Raw genomic sequence first — 14,253 nt, forward strand, 5'->3', positions numbered from 1 at the left:
GTGGGGAGATTCAATCACGTTGTGTAGGGTAGATGGCTGATGAGGGAATTAGCGATTGGATGTTGAGATTTATTTAGCATAAATCTACAGGCTCGTAACGTCAGAGTTTTTGTGGAAACTCACTCTTGTTGCAATGGGAATGTTGCTCGATGATGATGAGGCTCTGCTTTGTAAGAGCTGATGCGGTTTGGTCAGCTTGCATATGCCTGCTCGACTTGAGAGGCACCCGGCGTGAGAGCGAAGGACAGCGATATTTAGCATGATTAATGAACTCGGCGCTGTATAACACCAATTCTTATAGTTGACTTGGCCAATGCCGGAAAGAGGGCATCTACCATAGCATCCGGCTTCGGAAGGCTTTTTCCTTCATCCATCCGATCTTTTATTTTATTTTTTCCTTTTTGGCGGCTCGCATTGGCTCTTGGAGAAAGGTGGCTGCAATCAATTAAACCCGCGTCAAGCCCAATAGCCCCGCGACGCGTCAAAACGCGTCGCTCCTTCTCTGTAGCGCCTGCCTCTCCTCCCCCACATGCATAACCCATGTCCGTGCCTTCCCCTGGCAACCAAAACCTCATCCCCTCGATATCAACATCCACCAAGTCAAGCCCTCATCGCAGTCAATTCCCATCACCAACCGCCGCCATGGCTACCCCCAGCGATGCCGGATTCATGATGTCCGACGCCCCTTCGAGGGCCGCCGCAACTCCCCGGCGAAACTTTGGCTTCCCCTCGTCCTCTGCATCTCGACCGCGAGGCCCGCCCTCGGAGAATTTGGGAGCGCCCAGTGAAGATGGCTTCGCTGATGATCAAGTCCCGCGGAGCTCCCGAATCCCTAATACCGCCGAGATCTCACGCGTGGAGGATCGAATTGGCCTGCTGGTTCAGGAACACTTCGAGTCCTTCATCGAGAAGTGAGCAACCCTGGCTGGCATCCCCTCACATTTGAAGCAGTGTCTAATTTCGCTATCAACAGCTTCGCCGAGGGCCCTCTGAGCGCTCCCACCCCCAGCGCCCCTACTCCAAGTGCTGTTACCACAGACAAGTACTACGTCGCCCAGATCAAGGGTATGCGCACATACTCGCTATCCACTTTCTATGTCGACTATAAGCACCTCGCTGCTTGGGAGAATGGTTCCTTGGCCGATGGTGTTATGCGCCAGTACTATCGATTCCTTCCCTTCCTCACTGCCGCCTTGCACAACATGATCGCCAAGCACGAGCCCATATACTTCCGCGAGCACCGCCAGCCCACCGCTTCGAGCAATCTCACCACTTCGGCCGCCAGCCATCTTGGCTCTGCCAGCCAGTCTGAGTCGTCCCATCGCAAGAATGAACACCAACAGACCGACAAGCTCTTCTCTATCGCCTTCTACAACCTCCCATTGGTGTCAAGGGTGCGTGCTCTTCGAGCCGCCAACATTGGCCAGCTCCTCTCTATCTCTGGTACCGTTACGCGAACATCAGAGGTCCGTCCCGAGTTGTCTCTGGCCACATTCGTCTGCGAAGCCTGTCGCACAGTGGTACCAAATGTCGAACAGACATTCCGATACACGGAGCCTACACAATGTCCCAATACCACCTGTCAAAACCGCGTGGCCTGGCAGCTTGACATTCGGCGCAGCACCTTTGTAGATTGGCAAAAGGTCCGAATCCAAGAGAACAGTTCCGAGATTCCTACCGGCAGTATGCCTCGAACCATGGATGTCATTCTTCGTGGAGAGATTGTCGACCGCGCCAAGGCTGGAGAGAAGTGCATCTTCACTGGTGCCCTGATCGTTGTCCCCGATGTCAGCCAGCTTGGTCTTCCTGGTCTGCGACCAACCGCCGTCCGTGATGATCGCAATGCCCCAAGAGGCGCCGATGCTGGTGGAAGTGGAATCAGTGGCCTCAAGGCCCTTGGTGTGCGCGATCTGACATACCGTCTAGCCTTCCTTGCCTGCATGGTAAACCCGGATAACTCTTCTACTGGTCAATCTGCCGCCAGCGGTGTTGCCGATGTTGTCAACGCCCTGACCCAAAATAATGCGAACGAGGGAGAACAGAGTGTTGAGGATGCCCAGGCTGCTGTGTTGGCGTCCATGAATCCCTCCGAGATTGAAGATCTGCGAGCCATGGTGCACGGTGATCACATCTACTCCCGCCTCGTCCAGTCCATTGCACCCATGGTCTATGGACACGAGGTTGTCAAGAAGGGTCTGCTGCTCCAGCTTATGTCTGGTGTTAGCAAGACTACACCCGAGGGTATGCAGCTTCGAGGTGACATCAACATCTGCATTGTTGGCGACCCTTCAACTTCCAAGTCCCAGTTCCTCAAGTACGTCTGTTCGTTTGCACCTCGAGCTGTCTACACCAGTGGAAAGGCCTCGTCTGCTGCCGGTCTCACAGCAGCAGTGGTCAAGGATGAGGAGACGGGCGAGTTCACCATCGAGGCTGGAGCTCTGATGTTGGCGGATAACGGTATCTGCGCCATTGACGAGTTTGACAAGATGGACATTGTGGACCAGGTTGCCATTCACGAAGCCATGGAACAGCAGACTATCTCTATCGCCAAGGCCGGTATCCAAGCCACTCTCAACGCCCGAACGAGTATCCTCGCAGCTGCTAACCCTGTTGGTGGTCGCTACAACCGAAAGACAACTCTCCGCTCCAATATCAACATGTCGGCACCCATCATGTCCCGTTTTGATCTGTTCTTTGTCGTCCTCGATGAATGTAACGAACAGGTCGACCGTCATCTCGCAGAGCACATTGTCGCCATCCACCAACTCCGTGACGAAGCTGTCGAGCCCGAGTTCAGCACTGAACAGCTCCAGCGATACATCCGCTTCTCCAAGACCTTCCGCCCCGAGTTTACCGACGAGGCCAAGGATGTGTTGGTCGAGAAGTACAAGGATCTCCGAGCAGATGACGCTCAAGGTGGTGTCGGCAAGAACTCTTACCGTATCACCGTTCGTCAGCTGGAGAGTATGATCCGTCTCTCCGAGGCCATTGCCAAGGTGAACTGTGTGGAGGAAATCAGCCCCGACATGGTCGTTGAGGCATACAACCTCCTCCGACAGAGTATCATCTCGGTTGAGCACGACGATGTCGAAATGTACGATGAGGAGCCCCAGGAAGACAGTGAGACGCTTCTTCGGGCTGTTGATGCTGCCTCTGGCCGTGACCAGGAGGGTGATGCACCAATGGTGGAGGAGGAACATGAGCCTGAACGTAGCAGCGCCGTGCCAGAGAAGCGGAAGCTCACCATCACCTACGACAACTACATCAAGATGGTCAACATGTTTGTCCAGCGAGTCAACGACGACGAGAGTGGCACTGGCGAGGGCGTGAATGGCGAGGAGTTGGTGAATTGGTATCTTGAGCAGAAGGAGAGTGAGCTCGAGGGTGAGGAAGACTACCACCGCGAGAAGGCCCTGGCAAACATGGTTCTCAAGAAGATGGTCAAGGTAAGCGCAACCATCCATGCCACATTGCACTGCAAGAAACTAACGGGTCACAGGAAAACATTCTCATGGCTCTTCGTGGCGAGGGTCTCACAGACGGCGAGGCAAGCTCTGCGTCAGCCGCCCAGGTCATCTATGTTCTCCACCCCAACTGTGCTGTTGAGGAGTTCTAGACTTGTCGATAGATGGAGAAGAATGAAGAGGATGGGTACATATGCATGTCATGATCTCACGCCTTGGGAGAAGGGCGTTTTGGAGTTGGTAGATATCACATACCCGGTCTGCGGGTGGCTTGACTTATGAGCGACGATGTCACGGATGGATGGCAGGGTCATAGAGGGACGGGATTCTTCACAAGGGGAAGATGTACTTGGATGTTGATACGAGGAGCCAAGGGATATGGTGAATAGTTGAAGTAATGTTACGAGTCAAGACGGATTTTATGCATCTTGAGTGCTTCCTCATGGTTCCGTTGATGCATCATGGCATTACAACGTTGGATATCATCACATACAAAACAGCCTCATAACGCGAAAATTGTATGATTGATCATTCATCTTCTTGACAGCCTCATACGCACTCGTTATTTGATCGGCGCATAAGAAGCCCTCATCCATCCATTCCCATCATCATGGCCCTTCCACTCCAGTCCGTCCCCCCGAATAAACCGACTGGTTCCTAGTTTTTCCAGCCCGTCTTGATCCAGCACCTTCATACAAGAAATAGAGAGAGAGAGAACAACTAAAAAGAAGAAGAAGAAAAAACAAGACAAACAGGTCCATGATCGCAAACTCGAGCCAAATATCAAGCTCCTTTTTGCAAAGTGTGTCTTGTTGGCAGCTGGTTACATGAGCTCGTTTTTTTTGTTGTTATCAGCAAGCGCCCCTCCCTTTTCACCATGACATGTTGCGATGGTGGACGGGGGCGAGGTTGGGGGTTGATACAGAAGAAAAGAAGCGGAAACAGAAAAACAGAATATGCATGTTGCCAGAAAGCTCGTAGTATGAGGTGCCCACATCAGCCAGTAAACCCGCCTGTGTGACTGTGTGAGCCCTGATGAGCTTCAACATGGTTGTTGTTGTTGGCAAGGGACAAGGTATGAGAAAGAGGCTTGCGCATCGGTCGGTTAAGGGGAAAAAAGGCACAGGATGCTCAGCTAGTATTATGTAGTAGAATCGCTCAAGTTTCATATCGTGCACAGCGTCTCAATATCCACGCAAGTCCCTTCTGCTATTGTCTGTCATTGTCGGCTCAACCCGAAGCAGACAATGAAGCAGGGGTGCCAGAGCCTCGGCTCCAGTTATCAGATCCTCGACTGCGGTATCCGCCGCGGCCTCCTCGGCCAGAGGATGTAGGGTGTTCGCCACGCGAGCTTGACACGTCTCGCTTGCCTCCTCGTCGTTCGTGGCCAGAGCCCCGATGTCTAGGGCCAGACTGTCTGTGAGAGCCTCGACCACCTCGGGTGGCAGAGAAGGGGATAGTGACGATTTTGGGCTCAGTCATGCCAGGGAAGTGAATCTTCATGGCATTGCCGCCGCCAACCACGTCGGCGGGGAAGTAGTAAGGCTCCATTACCGCTGAATGAACAGCAAATTTCTTGGGCAAGGGCTTGTTCTGAGCCAGGGCTGGTTGCCATGCCGCCTCGGGCGCCTTGTGTGGCAGCCTGATCTGAGGTAGGGAGCCCATCTCCTGTTCCTCAAAGCATTCCTCGGCCATGGGCTTGGTGAATGGTGATGAACGGCCTCTGCCCGTCTGTGGCGGAGCGCTGACCCCAGGGAGAGACACAGTAGCAGAGTCAGAATGGGTAACATAGTCCAAAGCACTCTTACTAGCCGGATCCACGCCAATTGATCTCTGGGGTGGGGACTTTGCGCCGTTGAGCAGACTGTTGATGCGGTTCTGCCACACCTCCTGCGTTGCCTCGCCGGCTGTAAGAGGGGCCCGATGGGGGCTCAAGGGAGGTCGGGTGGGATCCTTGAACGGTGGCGGGTTAGCCCAACCGAACTGCGGGCGGACTGGAGGTGCGTGAGATGGCGCCATGGCCGGAGGTAGCTTCACAACAGGATGGGGCTTAGGGAGAGAAACGTGAGGTCGCATTACGTCTCCTTCGTAGGCAGGATGTCCCTCCATTGTGGGTGGTGGCGGAGTGGGTGACTTGGTTCTTGATGGTTCAGCCTGGCTCGAGTCACGAGCATCCTTCATAGGGAAGAATCGTGATGTACGCGCTTGTGATGCTGCTCCTTTGCCCGTCGGGGGCAGGATCGAATTGCCACCAGCTCCAATCACTCCAGCATTGGCAGGCGGGAGAGGGTCCTCCCTTGATGGCGCAGCCTTCATCTCCTCTCCAGGCGCCCTCCAAGGGCCAGCTGGGTGCTGGGGTTCAGCCTGTCCATGTGGCCCGACTGGTCGTCGAGTACCGTCACCAGGAGCATGAACTTGACGCCATGTCTCCTTGATGGTAGGTTGAGCATCCTCGATGGTCAAACCACGCTCGGCAAGTTGGCGTTCATGTTCCGTTCTCTGGGCCAGTCGCGCAGCGCTCATCTTCTTGTCGTTCTCACTGACTGCAGCAACCCATTTGCTAGTAACATCCGAGGCAGGTGCAGCGTGCGCGCCAGGGGGGCCATATCGTGGAGGCACAGATCCAATAGGCGCTGGAGGGTGAGATCGCCCTTGAGAAGGCTGTCGCGCAATGCTCGGAGGAGCGATGGGAGAAGGTCCTTTACCTCCTTGAGAGCCAGCACGGTTATCGGCAGGTAGGCGTCCCAGATCGGTATTGAAGGTGCCATTGCCGAGACCCCGGTCATTATTAGGGGAGCCCCAGACATTTCGAGATGGTGGCTGAGATCCCGCACCCCAGGTTGAGACGACCCGTTCCTGTCGGGTGGCTGCAGCTGCTCCCCAGAGATCGGCAGGCTTGGCTTCCTGGCTATGAGATACACGTCTAGCGGCCGGTGCCGAGGCATGGGCCGAGTTAGGAGGTCCTGCCTTGGCATCTGGCTCTGGTGCGAGATGTCGGGCTGGTGGAGCGGCTGCCGACTTATCGGCCTCGTGTTGGGATTGTACAGGGGATTCACTCGCTGACGCATTCGATTCGCGCTGTTGAATATGGGTAGGGTGCGATGCATCCTCTGACTTTGGCGGCGTCTCCTTCTTGTCCGTCTTCTTCTCAGGGGCAGGTCCCATTGCATCAAGCTTCTTCTGGATGCGCTCCCTCCGTTCAGCTTCTTCGCGGGCTTCCTCTTCTTGACGCCGTTTCCTAGCCAATTCAACACGTTCCCGCATGAGCTTCTTTTGATACTCGACCTCATCAACTACTGGCTGAAGTGGTGGAGGTGGTCCAGCGACTGGCTCCGGTGGAGGGCCAGCTTGGTGAGGTGCTGCAAAGGCAGCGCGAGGTGAAGCGCGTGGAATCCAGCCTTGCTGATGTGGTCCTCGAGATGGGCCATGCGCTGATACCGAAAGATTTGGCGAGACGGGACTGTCGACAGAGCCCGCGAACGACGTCCTTCGAGTGCCGAGAAGCTCGGGGGGTGGCATAGAGCCTTCATTTCCCTTGTTCATGCGCTGCATGAAGGAACCGCTTCCACCGCTGACGTTGGACGATCCCCGCCGCCTGCCGAAAGGCGCATCCTGTGAAACCCTGTTGGTTTGGAATGCACCGGATGGTTCTGCCGGATAGTCGGATGGGGGTGGCCGCTGCAGCAAGGAAGGATGCTTTGGGTGCTGATCCATTCTGAACGAACCACGACGGTTGTCTAGTACTGGCTCGTATCGCCCAGAATGGGAGTTGTAGAGTTCCCTATTACCGTGTGATGAGCCATCTCTCCAAGCAGAGCGGTTAAAGTCGTCGGCTGCAATCTCCTTGGGTGGAGGCGGAGTCATGCCCTTGAAGTGCGATGGATGCCCTGGCCGAGCAAGCTGCGCCTGTTCCGCAATAGGGGATGCCCTTTCCACTGGAGGTAGAGTAGCCCAAGGGGACTTGATGGGAGCTGGAGGTGCTGGAGGTTTGGCGACGAGACTTGGCTTGTCCTGGGAGCCACTCTTCAAAACCAAACCCTTGCCCTGCGCCAGATTGCTCGATTTCGCCAGAGGCGAGCTGATAGAAACGGGCGGAGCAGGAGACCTGGGTTTATCAAGGCCCTTACCCTTGGATGCGACTGAACCATTGTCGGAGCTCGGAGGCGGGTGTTCGTCTGGATGAGGGAGAGTCGTCTTTGTACCGTCTCCCCACGTAATAGCTTCAGGAGCCCAGTCATCGTCGTCGTCGTCGATATCGGCCCACTTGTTCTGTCCCTGGGCATCATCCTCGTTCAAACGACTAGCCATGTGAATTCCATACTTTTTCAGTTCCTCATCCGTGAGCTTTTTAGGCTCGGGAGTAGGGGCGGCTAAGATTATCAGTTAGTGAGCTCGAAGATGGATCCGGATCGACGAGGCGGCACACGTACGTCGGTTCTTGTTCCAAACTGCGCTCGCATCAGGCGCACCACCCGGCTTGCCTCCATTTGCGCCAGAAAACCGAGGGGAGGAGTCGCGAGTGCTGCTGCCAGTCTTTGCTATGAGTCGAGGTCTCGAGGAAGACAAGGTCGCGGAGCCGGTGGGAGGAGTGCTGGAGCTGGGTGGTGGTTTGTCGGCGGTCTTTGCCGAGGCGCTGCTGGCGTTCGCCTTTGCTGCGAGAAAGGTCTTATTGACGGAGACGGCCTTGAAGGTAGCTGGTTTCTTGACGGATGAGCCTGTGCGGCCGTGTCCCTTGTCGCCATCCTTGCTCTTGGCGCCATCGGCCTTTGATGCCTCTGTATCGGAACCTCCACTGGCGCTAGCATCGGCGGAATTGAGCTGATCCTCAACGCTCGTGATGTGTTTGTTCTCGATGTCATCGTTGCCGGCACTGCCATTCAAATTCGAGCGGACGGAGTCGACATGTTGAGCGTCGGGCGCCTAGATCAGCGGGATAACAAGTCAGTCATATGTCAAGCTAAAACAGCTTGGCCAGGGTTGTCGGCGTTCGATGCTAAGCGGGCGGCAGCGAGAGCCACAAGGGTAGGGCCCGGGAGCAAAGTTTCATCACTATTTTGGGGAGCTAGACGATGGCAACGTACAGGCTGAGACTGAGAGGCAGTGGCATCGGCAGCTTTGTCAACGGCAGCCTCTGTTGCCATCATACGTCGTGAAAATGCGCCGTTCGTGGGGTAAGCGAAGGAAGCCCTCGTGACAGAGTTTCGCCGCCTAGTCTCGGTGCGTTTCTACGAGAGTGCGTGTCAAAAGGCTGCGGTCGGGTCCCGGGGGAAGTCGAAGATGATGAGGCTGCGACAAGTAACCGCGGGGCGGGGAGAGCGTGGGAGGTAACAGAGCGACCTGGCTACAGTTGGAGGCGGGGGGTCGGGAGGAGGGGGATTAGCGGATAGCGAAGCCGATCGTCGTTCGGGCGCAATGTGGCCGTTATTTCGTGCTCGATCCGAGAGGCGAGGGGAGGGGGGAGAAGGATGTGAGGAGGAGAGTCACCAAAATGTAAGGTGTGTCAGTTGAAGTGTAAGGTGAGGTTTCGAGGTACCCGGAGTAACTGCGGTTGGTGATGTGGAAGGCACTGCAGGCGACGAGAAAATGGCCACTGGATTGGGACTAGTGCCGAATTGGGCTGGGACGTCCCTGCAGGGCTGTTCCAACTGCCAGCTGCCAGGCCCCAACTTTAGGGGCTCCAGCACCTTTCAGGCCACGAGCCGCCAGCCAGGCCAGGCCTGTCCACATGGACTGACCGAGTGACTGCGTCGGCGTGTCACCAGGGGTCGGGTGCTAGTAAAAAGTGATCAACGAGCGATAAGGGTGAGATCTGATTTAGATTTATTCCGATGGATGCTCCTATCAAGCAAGAAGAGCACCACCTGAGCCTTGGTCAACCCATTTTTGCCTAGCTTGGTCCATTCCATGCCTGCGTCTTTCTTGGTGGTACGTGACAGCAACAAGCTCCAAACCAACGGCGGCTACCTGCCTTGCGCTAGAACGCGCCAATGCTGTTATCCATCATCTGAGCTCCCACGAGGTAGGGTACCACCTCTACTGGCAGGGAATCTAGGACATGATATTCCTGATTGGAAGTAAGGGGAGGAAACATAAGTTTTACTGTCAATTGATATCATCAAGTTTCCAGCATCACCGTAGACAAATGATGGAGTTCCTGATCGAACACAAACTGCATGACATCTTCCAGGACGGCCGACCATCGGAGGTGCATAAAAACCCAAGACATTAAAGGAAAGGTACTAACTCGAAATGACGAGACTGAATTGAGATTGATAGCATTTACTGAACTCACAGTGGCTCTGAAGCTGCGGATTCGAGTGCTAGGAGAAAACAACTCAGTCAACAGCATCCGCTTTCCAACCACATCAACACGACTCATACACAACAGCACCAAGCTTGAACTCAAACGAGTGCAATCACGACACATGCCAGAGGCCAAAAAGTTTCAGACTAATGTCACATCACTTGCTTGTTAGAGATACATAGGGAAGCCAAGGCGCGCGCTCGACCGCGGTGTTAAGGAGCTTTATATACACGACCTTCGTTCCCTCTCAGACAATAATCCCGCTAAGGTATCTGAATCCCACAATAATTTAGTGGGCGTTGTTCTTGTGGTGGCCTAAAAGTGTAACCGGTCAGTGAATAGAGCTCCCCCTTTGCTCTGAAGCAGGAGATACATACGCAGGTGGAAGTAGTAGTTCTGGGCATAGCCAATGGCAACGAGGAAGACAATGGCGTGGATGATGGCTGCAAGTCAATCGTCAGCATCAACAGTGTACTAGCCGAGCTCTCAAGGGGGAATGTCCGTACGCTTGCCACTGGGGTTCTTGCCAAAGTACTTGGCCTGGTATCGGCCGAGGAGACCCTTGGCCTTGACCTCGGGAGCGGCACCTCGGGGAAGCTTCTCGTAGAAGCTGACGACACGCTGCATGCGGATAGCATCAGGAGCGGCGCCAATGGCCTGTGTTTGATCGAATTCTGTCAGCCCGTCGAATTCCCCATCATCATTGACTCTCGCGTTTCGATCGCAGCGCCGCATCGCCAAAAAGCCGACATCGTTTCCCATCCATCATTTACTCTGCAAAATCGAATTCGAAGATCCGTGGGAGAAGGAGTTTAATCGTGGTGCGTACCTTGGGAGAAGCGACCTGTTTTTGGCATCCGGTGTTAGCAACGGAAGCAATCGGAGCACCGGCGGACCTTGCGCTCATAACCGAAGGGGCTCACCTTGGGGGGATGAGCGTCGAGAGCGCTCGGCGGGTGACGAAGCTCATGATGTCTGTTTGTCGGGGGGATGCGAGACTCGGGGAATTGTTCAATTTGCCGCGTTGGTCCGTCGAGGGTCTTGGTGACGCTCAATTGCAAGGCTGGGAGTGAGAGGTGGGATTTCTGTCGAGATAGTTTGGTCCCGCCAGGTTCAGGTTCTTGCCGAAAAGCACTCGTCCGCAGCGCTCGGCAAAACGTCGCTCCGCCCCAGCCAATGAGAGACCCGCTGTTCCAGCTTGCTCAACCTCGAATATCGCCGCAACCCACCATCATTCACTCAAGAAACCCACGCCCGCCGACGTCGTCAATTGAAGCCATCGCGTCGCAAAATGGCCTCCCTCCGATCCCAGCGCGCGGCCCAGCTGCTGCGAGGCGCCATTGCCCCCGAGTCGCCCTCTCCGCCGCCCCCCGTCGATTCCAGAGCTCCGTCACCCAGGCCTCCGGCACAGTCCCGGCTCCCACGACCAACGAGCCCGACTACGACATCCAGGCTGACAAGGCCACCTCGTACGAGTCCCCGAACCGCGATTGATTTATGGGAGGACAGGAGAGAAGTGCTGACTGTTTTCCAGCACTTACACGCCCGTTCCCAAGTCGGTGCAGGAGGGCAGCGAAGAGATCCTCCCTGCTGCTACCATCTCGGGTGCCCCCATGGAACTCCAGGCCCGAACAGTCCGGTTCGTCTGACCCTGCTGCAACATATCCGAGTTGTCATCGATAAACTCCTTCCGAGGCTGACAAGAATTGCAGCATCTACCAGGAGACCAAGCCCGCGACTCAGTCCGGCGAGTGGCGTGGCCAGCGCTGGCGCATGGACTGGGACATCCTCCCCAAGGGCCACCGATGGGAAAACCCTCTGATGGGATGGCAGTCTTCGGGTGATTTCATGCAGGGCACCCACATCAACTTCAAGAGCAAGGAGGATGCCATTCACTTCGCCGAGAAGCAGGGCTACGAGTACTTTGTCCAGGAGCCCAACTCGCGCAAGTTCGCTCCCAAGGCGTATGCCAACAACTTCCTGTACTCCGCCGGAAAGCTCAAGCACATCCGGACGAAATAGATGGCCAGTGTGGCCCGGCATCACGTTGTAAATACTCTTTAAAGGCTCTGGTACTGTTTAAGAACTGAAAGATACTTGGTTTTGGTTACTCATTCACTGGTGAAATGGTGTCACGACAGCAGTATCAAGTTTCAAATGGAACATCTTGTGGATGCATTTAGTTCAAGCAAGTGAACTGCTTGTGCGGTATCATTTAGTGGTATCGCCCCAGGAATTCATAACGCCGTGGAGATGTCTCATCTCCTTGTCCTTCCGGTCAGGACTCTGCTCAAACGCCAAGCTCAAAAGTCAAAGTGCAACAATCCGCTACCTAATCGACACGCTAAACTCCTTTCCCAAAGTGCCTGGCCTGGCATCATTCATGTCGTAATCATGGGCTCATGGTCATTCTCGCTCTGCAGGATTTGCCTGCTTGGGCTGTCAGGCTCTTCCCCGTTCAAGCCGATGTCGAGACGATCGGGGAGATTCTTTCGCTTGTCACGGGCAGTGTTTTCAGCCCAGACTCGCATCCTCACGAGCTGACGGATAGCGGCTTCCCGCCTCTGCGACTGTCGTTCCAGGATAGCCCGGTTGACGTTGTCGGCCACTTCTCGACGTAAACCTGGTTTCAAGAGGTCTGCGAGCTGCGGTTCCAAGGACTCCGATGGGAACAGGAGCAGCGCCATTGTTCTCTCCAAATCTTCCAGGAACTTGGGGTTTGTGGGTGCCCTTGGGCCCAATTGCTCCGTCGCAAATTTCAACGCCGGCTGGATGTCACCACCCGAAGCATTGCATGTGCGAATGAGTTCGACTAATTGTAATCGCAGCAAAGCAAAATGCAGCGCCTTGTCTTCATCAAGAATCTTTATGCCAAGTCAGTACTCAAACAATGCAAGCGTGAAAGGCAGTTGTGTTTAACAAGGAGAAGCAAAGGCAATCATAGTAAAGTGGTTGTTCCTCATCAAAGGCCCGAAGGCTCTATGAGTGGTGCATGTAAAACTCGTGTTCTAATCATGTAGGATAGGTGTGTGGGAATCAAATTCGGGATGAGCATACCTCAGGATCAAAGTCATTCAGAGTCTCGATGGCAGTTTGAATGTTGCCGCCGTGGATGCAATTCTGGATCTCTTGTCTCGCAATGATGGAGGCGCCATCCTGGTGAGGCTGGAGATTTGCTTCTTTGGAAAAGTTTGCCGCAGCGTTAGGATACCCTTCCATAGTAAGGTAATCCAGAATCAGGGCGTTGATGTCACTGCGTGGCTTGTTAGCGTCTGATGACATGATTACAGGCCAGCATGAAGTGCAATGTGATGAGGTAATGTCAGACAAGAAGAAGATATATATCGTTTTTCCGCAGTATATGCTAGGAGAGATTCCCATTGATATAGTTCATCATTTTACCGTGATGGGGAGGGGACCAGAGTGATGCTTCGTACCTCTTGGGTGACTTGACGTCCTCGACACGCCTGTCAAAGGCATGCTTGGTGGGAGTGGCTGTGGAAGCAGACGACGTCTAGTTGGGGAGTTAGAACCGAGCTGCAAAGATTGCGCGGTGTTGAGAGGAACGTACCATGGTTTCTGTCATCTATCGCAAGACCAGCTCTGACGACTTTTCGGAGCTCCGGTTGACAGGCTCGTCGAGATGAGGGTCTAGGATGTAGCCGGAAACAGGCCAACAGATGGTGGTTCAGTTCATGAGGAACAGGAAAGAGATCCAGTCTCTATGCCTGGATGCTCGCCAGTCTCGGGGGAGATCTGAGCTATGTAAAGAGAGAGAAAAAGTTGATGAGAGGTGGAGGAGAAGAAAGGATGATTGGGGGCTGAAGGAAAAGAAGGGTGGTTTCGTGGTGGGTCAAGGCACAGGAGCCAATCAAGATGACAAACGGCTGACCCACAAGGAGCTTTGCCCTGTAGCTGCCTCAGGACTCAACACCGCCGAATCGTTAGAGGCTGCTCGGGCGTATTTCGACCCCGCTAGAGAGCCGCGAGAGAGCTCTGAAGAGATGAGCTTTCAGTGCCGAGGTTGCCAAATTGCAGCCCCCAGGCATGAACTGAACTGACCAAGCCTGACGATCTGTTCTGTCTTCACACCACTTCTCAAGGGAGCTATCACTACGGGCAGTACTACTCGAGCCTAGAGGCGGTCCCTGGTAGATATGTATAGGTGCAATTGGAGGGGAAACGCTGTCATGCTACATCATCGTCAACATCTAAGGCAGCCTCAGAAAGAGGCCCGACGTTCCAGCCAAGCCACGCACTACCACAAACTCGCAGTGGTATTGAGCTAGAGGCGTGATGCTTATCTGGACAGAGGCTGAAAACAGCCTGGATCGTGCGGAGCCTGCGCCGCCGGCCATCGCCGTCTTTCGATTGTGAGGAGAACCTGGATCCATTTCCCTGGGAGGTAGGAGGTTGATCGTCGACATCAGCAGTGCCACGCTGAATCATCCTTCTCTTTCTCTCTCTACTTCTCCTTCTTACACT

General features: G+C 54.7%; 5 protein-coding genes across 5 annotated transcripts; 2 read left to right on the forward strand and 3 right to left on the reverse strand.

Annotated features, from left to right (window-relative positions):
- Nucleotides 1-642: 642 nt before the first annotated feature.
- Nucleotides 643-3,616, forward strand: MRS44_009082 (uncharacterized protein; the record flags this gene model as incomplete). Its single annotated transcript, XM_046269772.2, has 3 exons — nucleotides 643-911; nucleotides 974-3,446; nucleotides 3,500-3,616. 3 exons carry the CDS (start codon nucleotides 643-645, stop codon nucleotides 3,614-3,616), a joined length of 2,859 nt encoding a protein of 952 aa, XP_046132546.1.
- A 1,078-nt stretch (nucleotides 3,617-4,694) lies between these two features.
- Nucleotides 4,695-8,605, reverse strand: MRS44_009083 (uncharacterized protein; the record flags this gene model as incomplete). The annotated part of the gene is made up of 3 exons (XM_046270967.2): nucleotides 4,695-7,834; nucleotides 7,895-8,384; nucleotides 8,546-8,605. 3 exons carry the CDS (start codon nucleotides 8,603-8,605, stop codon nucleotides 4,695-4,697), a joined length of 3,690 nt encoding a protein of 1,229 aa, XP_046132547.2.
- A 1,452-nt stretch (nucleotides 8,606-10,057) lies between these two features.
- MRS44_009084 (uncharacterized protein) lies at nucleotides 10,058-10,503 on the reverse strand (the record flags this gene model as incomplete). Its single annotated transcript, XM_065621167.1, has 3 exons — nucleotides 10,058-10,083; nucleotides 10,146-10,211; nucleotides 10,275-10,503. The coding sequence occupies 3 exons, from the start codon at nucleotides 10,501-10,503 to the stop codon at nucleotides 10,058-10,060; spliced, it is 321 nt and encodes a 106-aa protein (XP_065477239.1).
- Nucleotides 10,504-10,944: 441 nt separating this feature from the next.
- MRS44_009085 (uncharacterized protein) lies at nucleotides 10,945-11,790 on the forward strand (the record flags this gene model as incomplete). The annotated part of the gene is made up of 3 exons (XM_046281238.2): nucleotides 10,945-11,237; nucleotides 11,303-11,407; nucleotides 11,481-11,790. 3 exons carry the CDS (start codon nucleotides 10,945-10,947, stop codon nucleotides 11,788-11,790), a joined length of 708 nt encoding a protein of 235 aa, XP_046132549.2.
- A 359-nt stretch (nucleotides 11,791-12,149) lies between these two features.
- Nucleotides 12,150-13,342, reverse strand: MRS44_009086 (uncharacterized protein; the record flags this gene model as incomplete). Its single annotated transcript, XM_046276406.2, has 4 exons — nucleotides 12,150-12,632; nucleotides 12,826-13,021; nucleotides 13,206-13,282; nucleotides 13,340-13,342. 4 exons carry the CDS (start codon nucleotides 13,340-13,342, stop codon nucleotides 12,150-12,152), a joined length of 759 nt encoding a protein of 252 aa, XP_046132550.2.
- Between the last annotated feature and the right edge of the window lie 911 nt (nucleotides 13,343-14,253).

The sequence above is a fragment of the Fusarium solani genome (genome assembly GCF_023522795.1).
Source record: "Fusarium solani strain SB1 chromosome Unknown bctg00000005, whole genome shotgun sequence".
NCBI lineage: Eukaryota > Fungi > Ascomycota > Sordariomycetes > Hypocreales > Nectriaceae > Fusarium > Fusarium solani.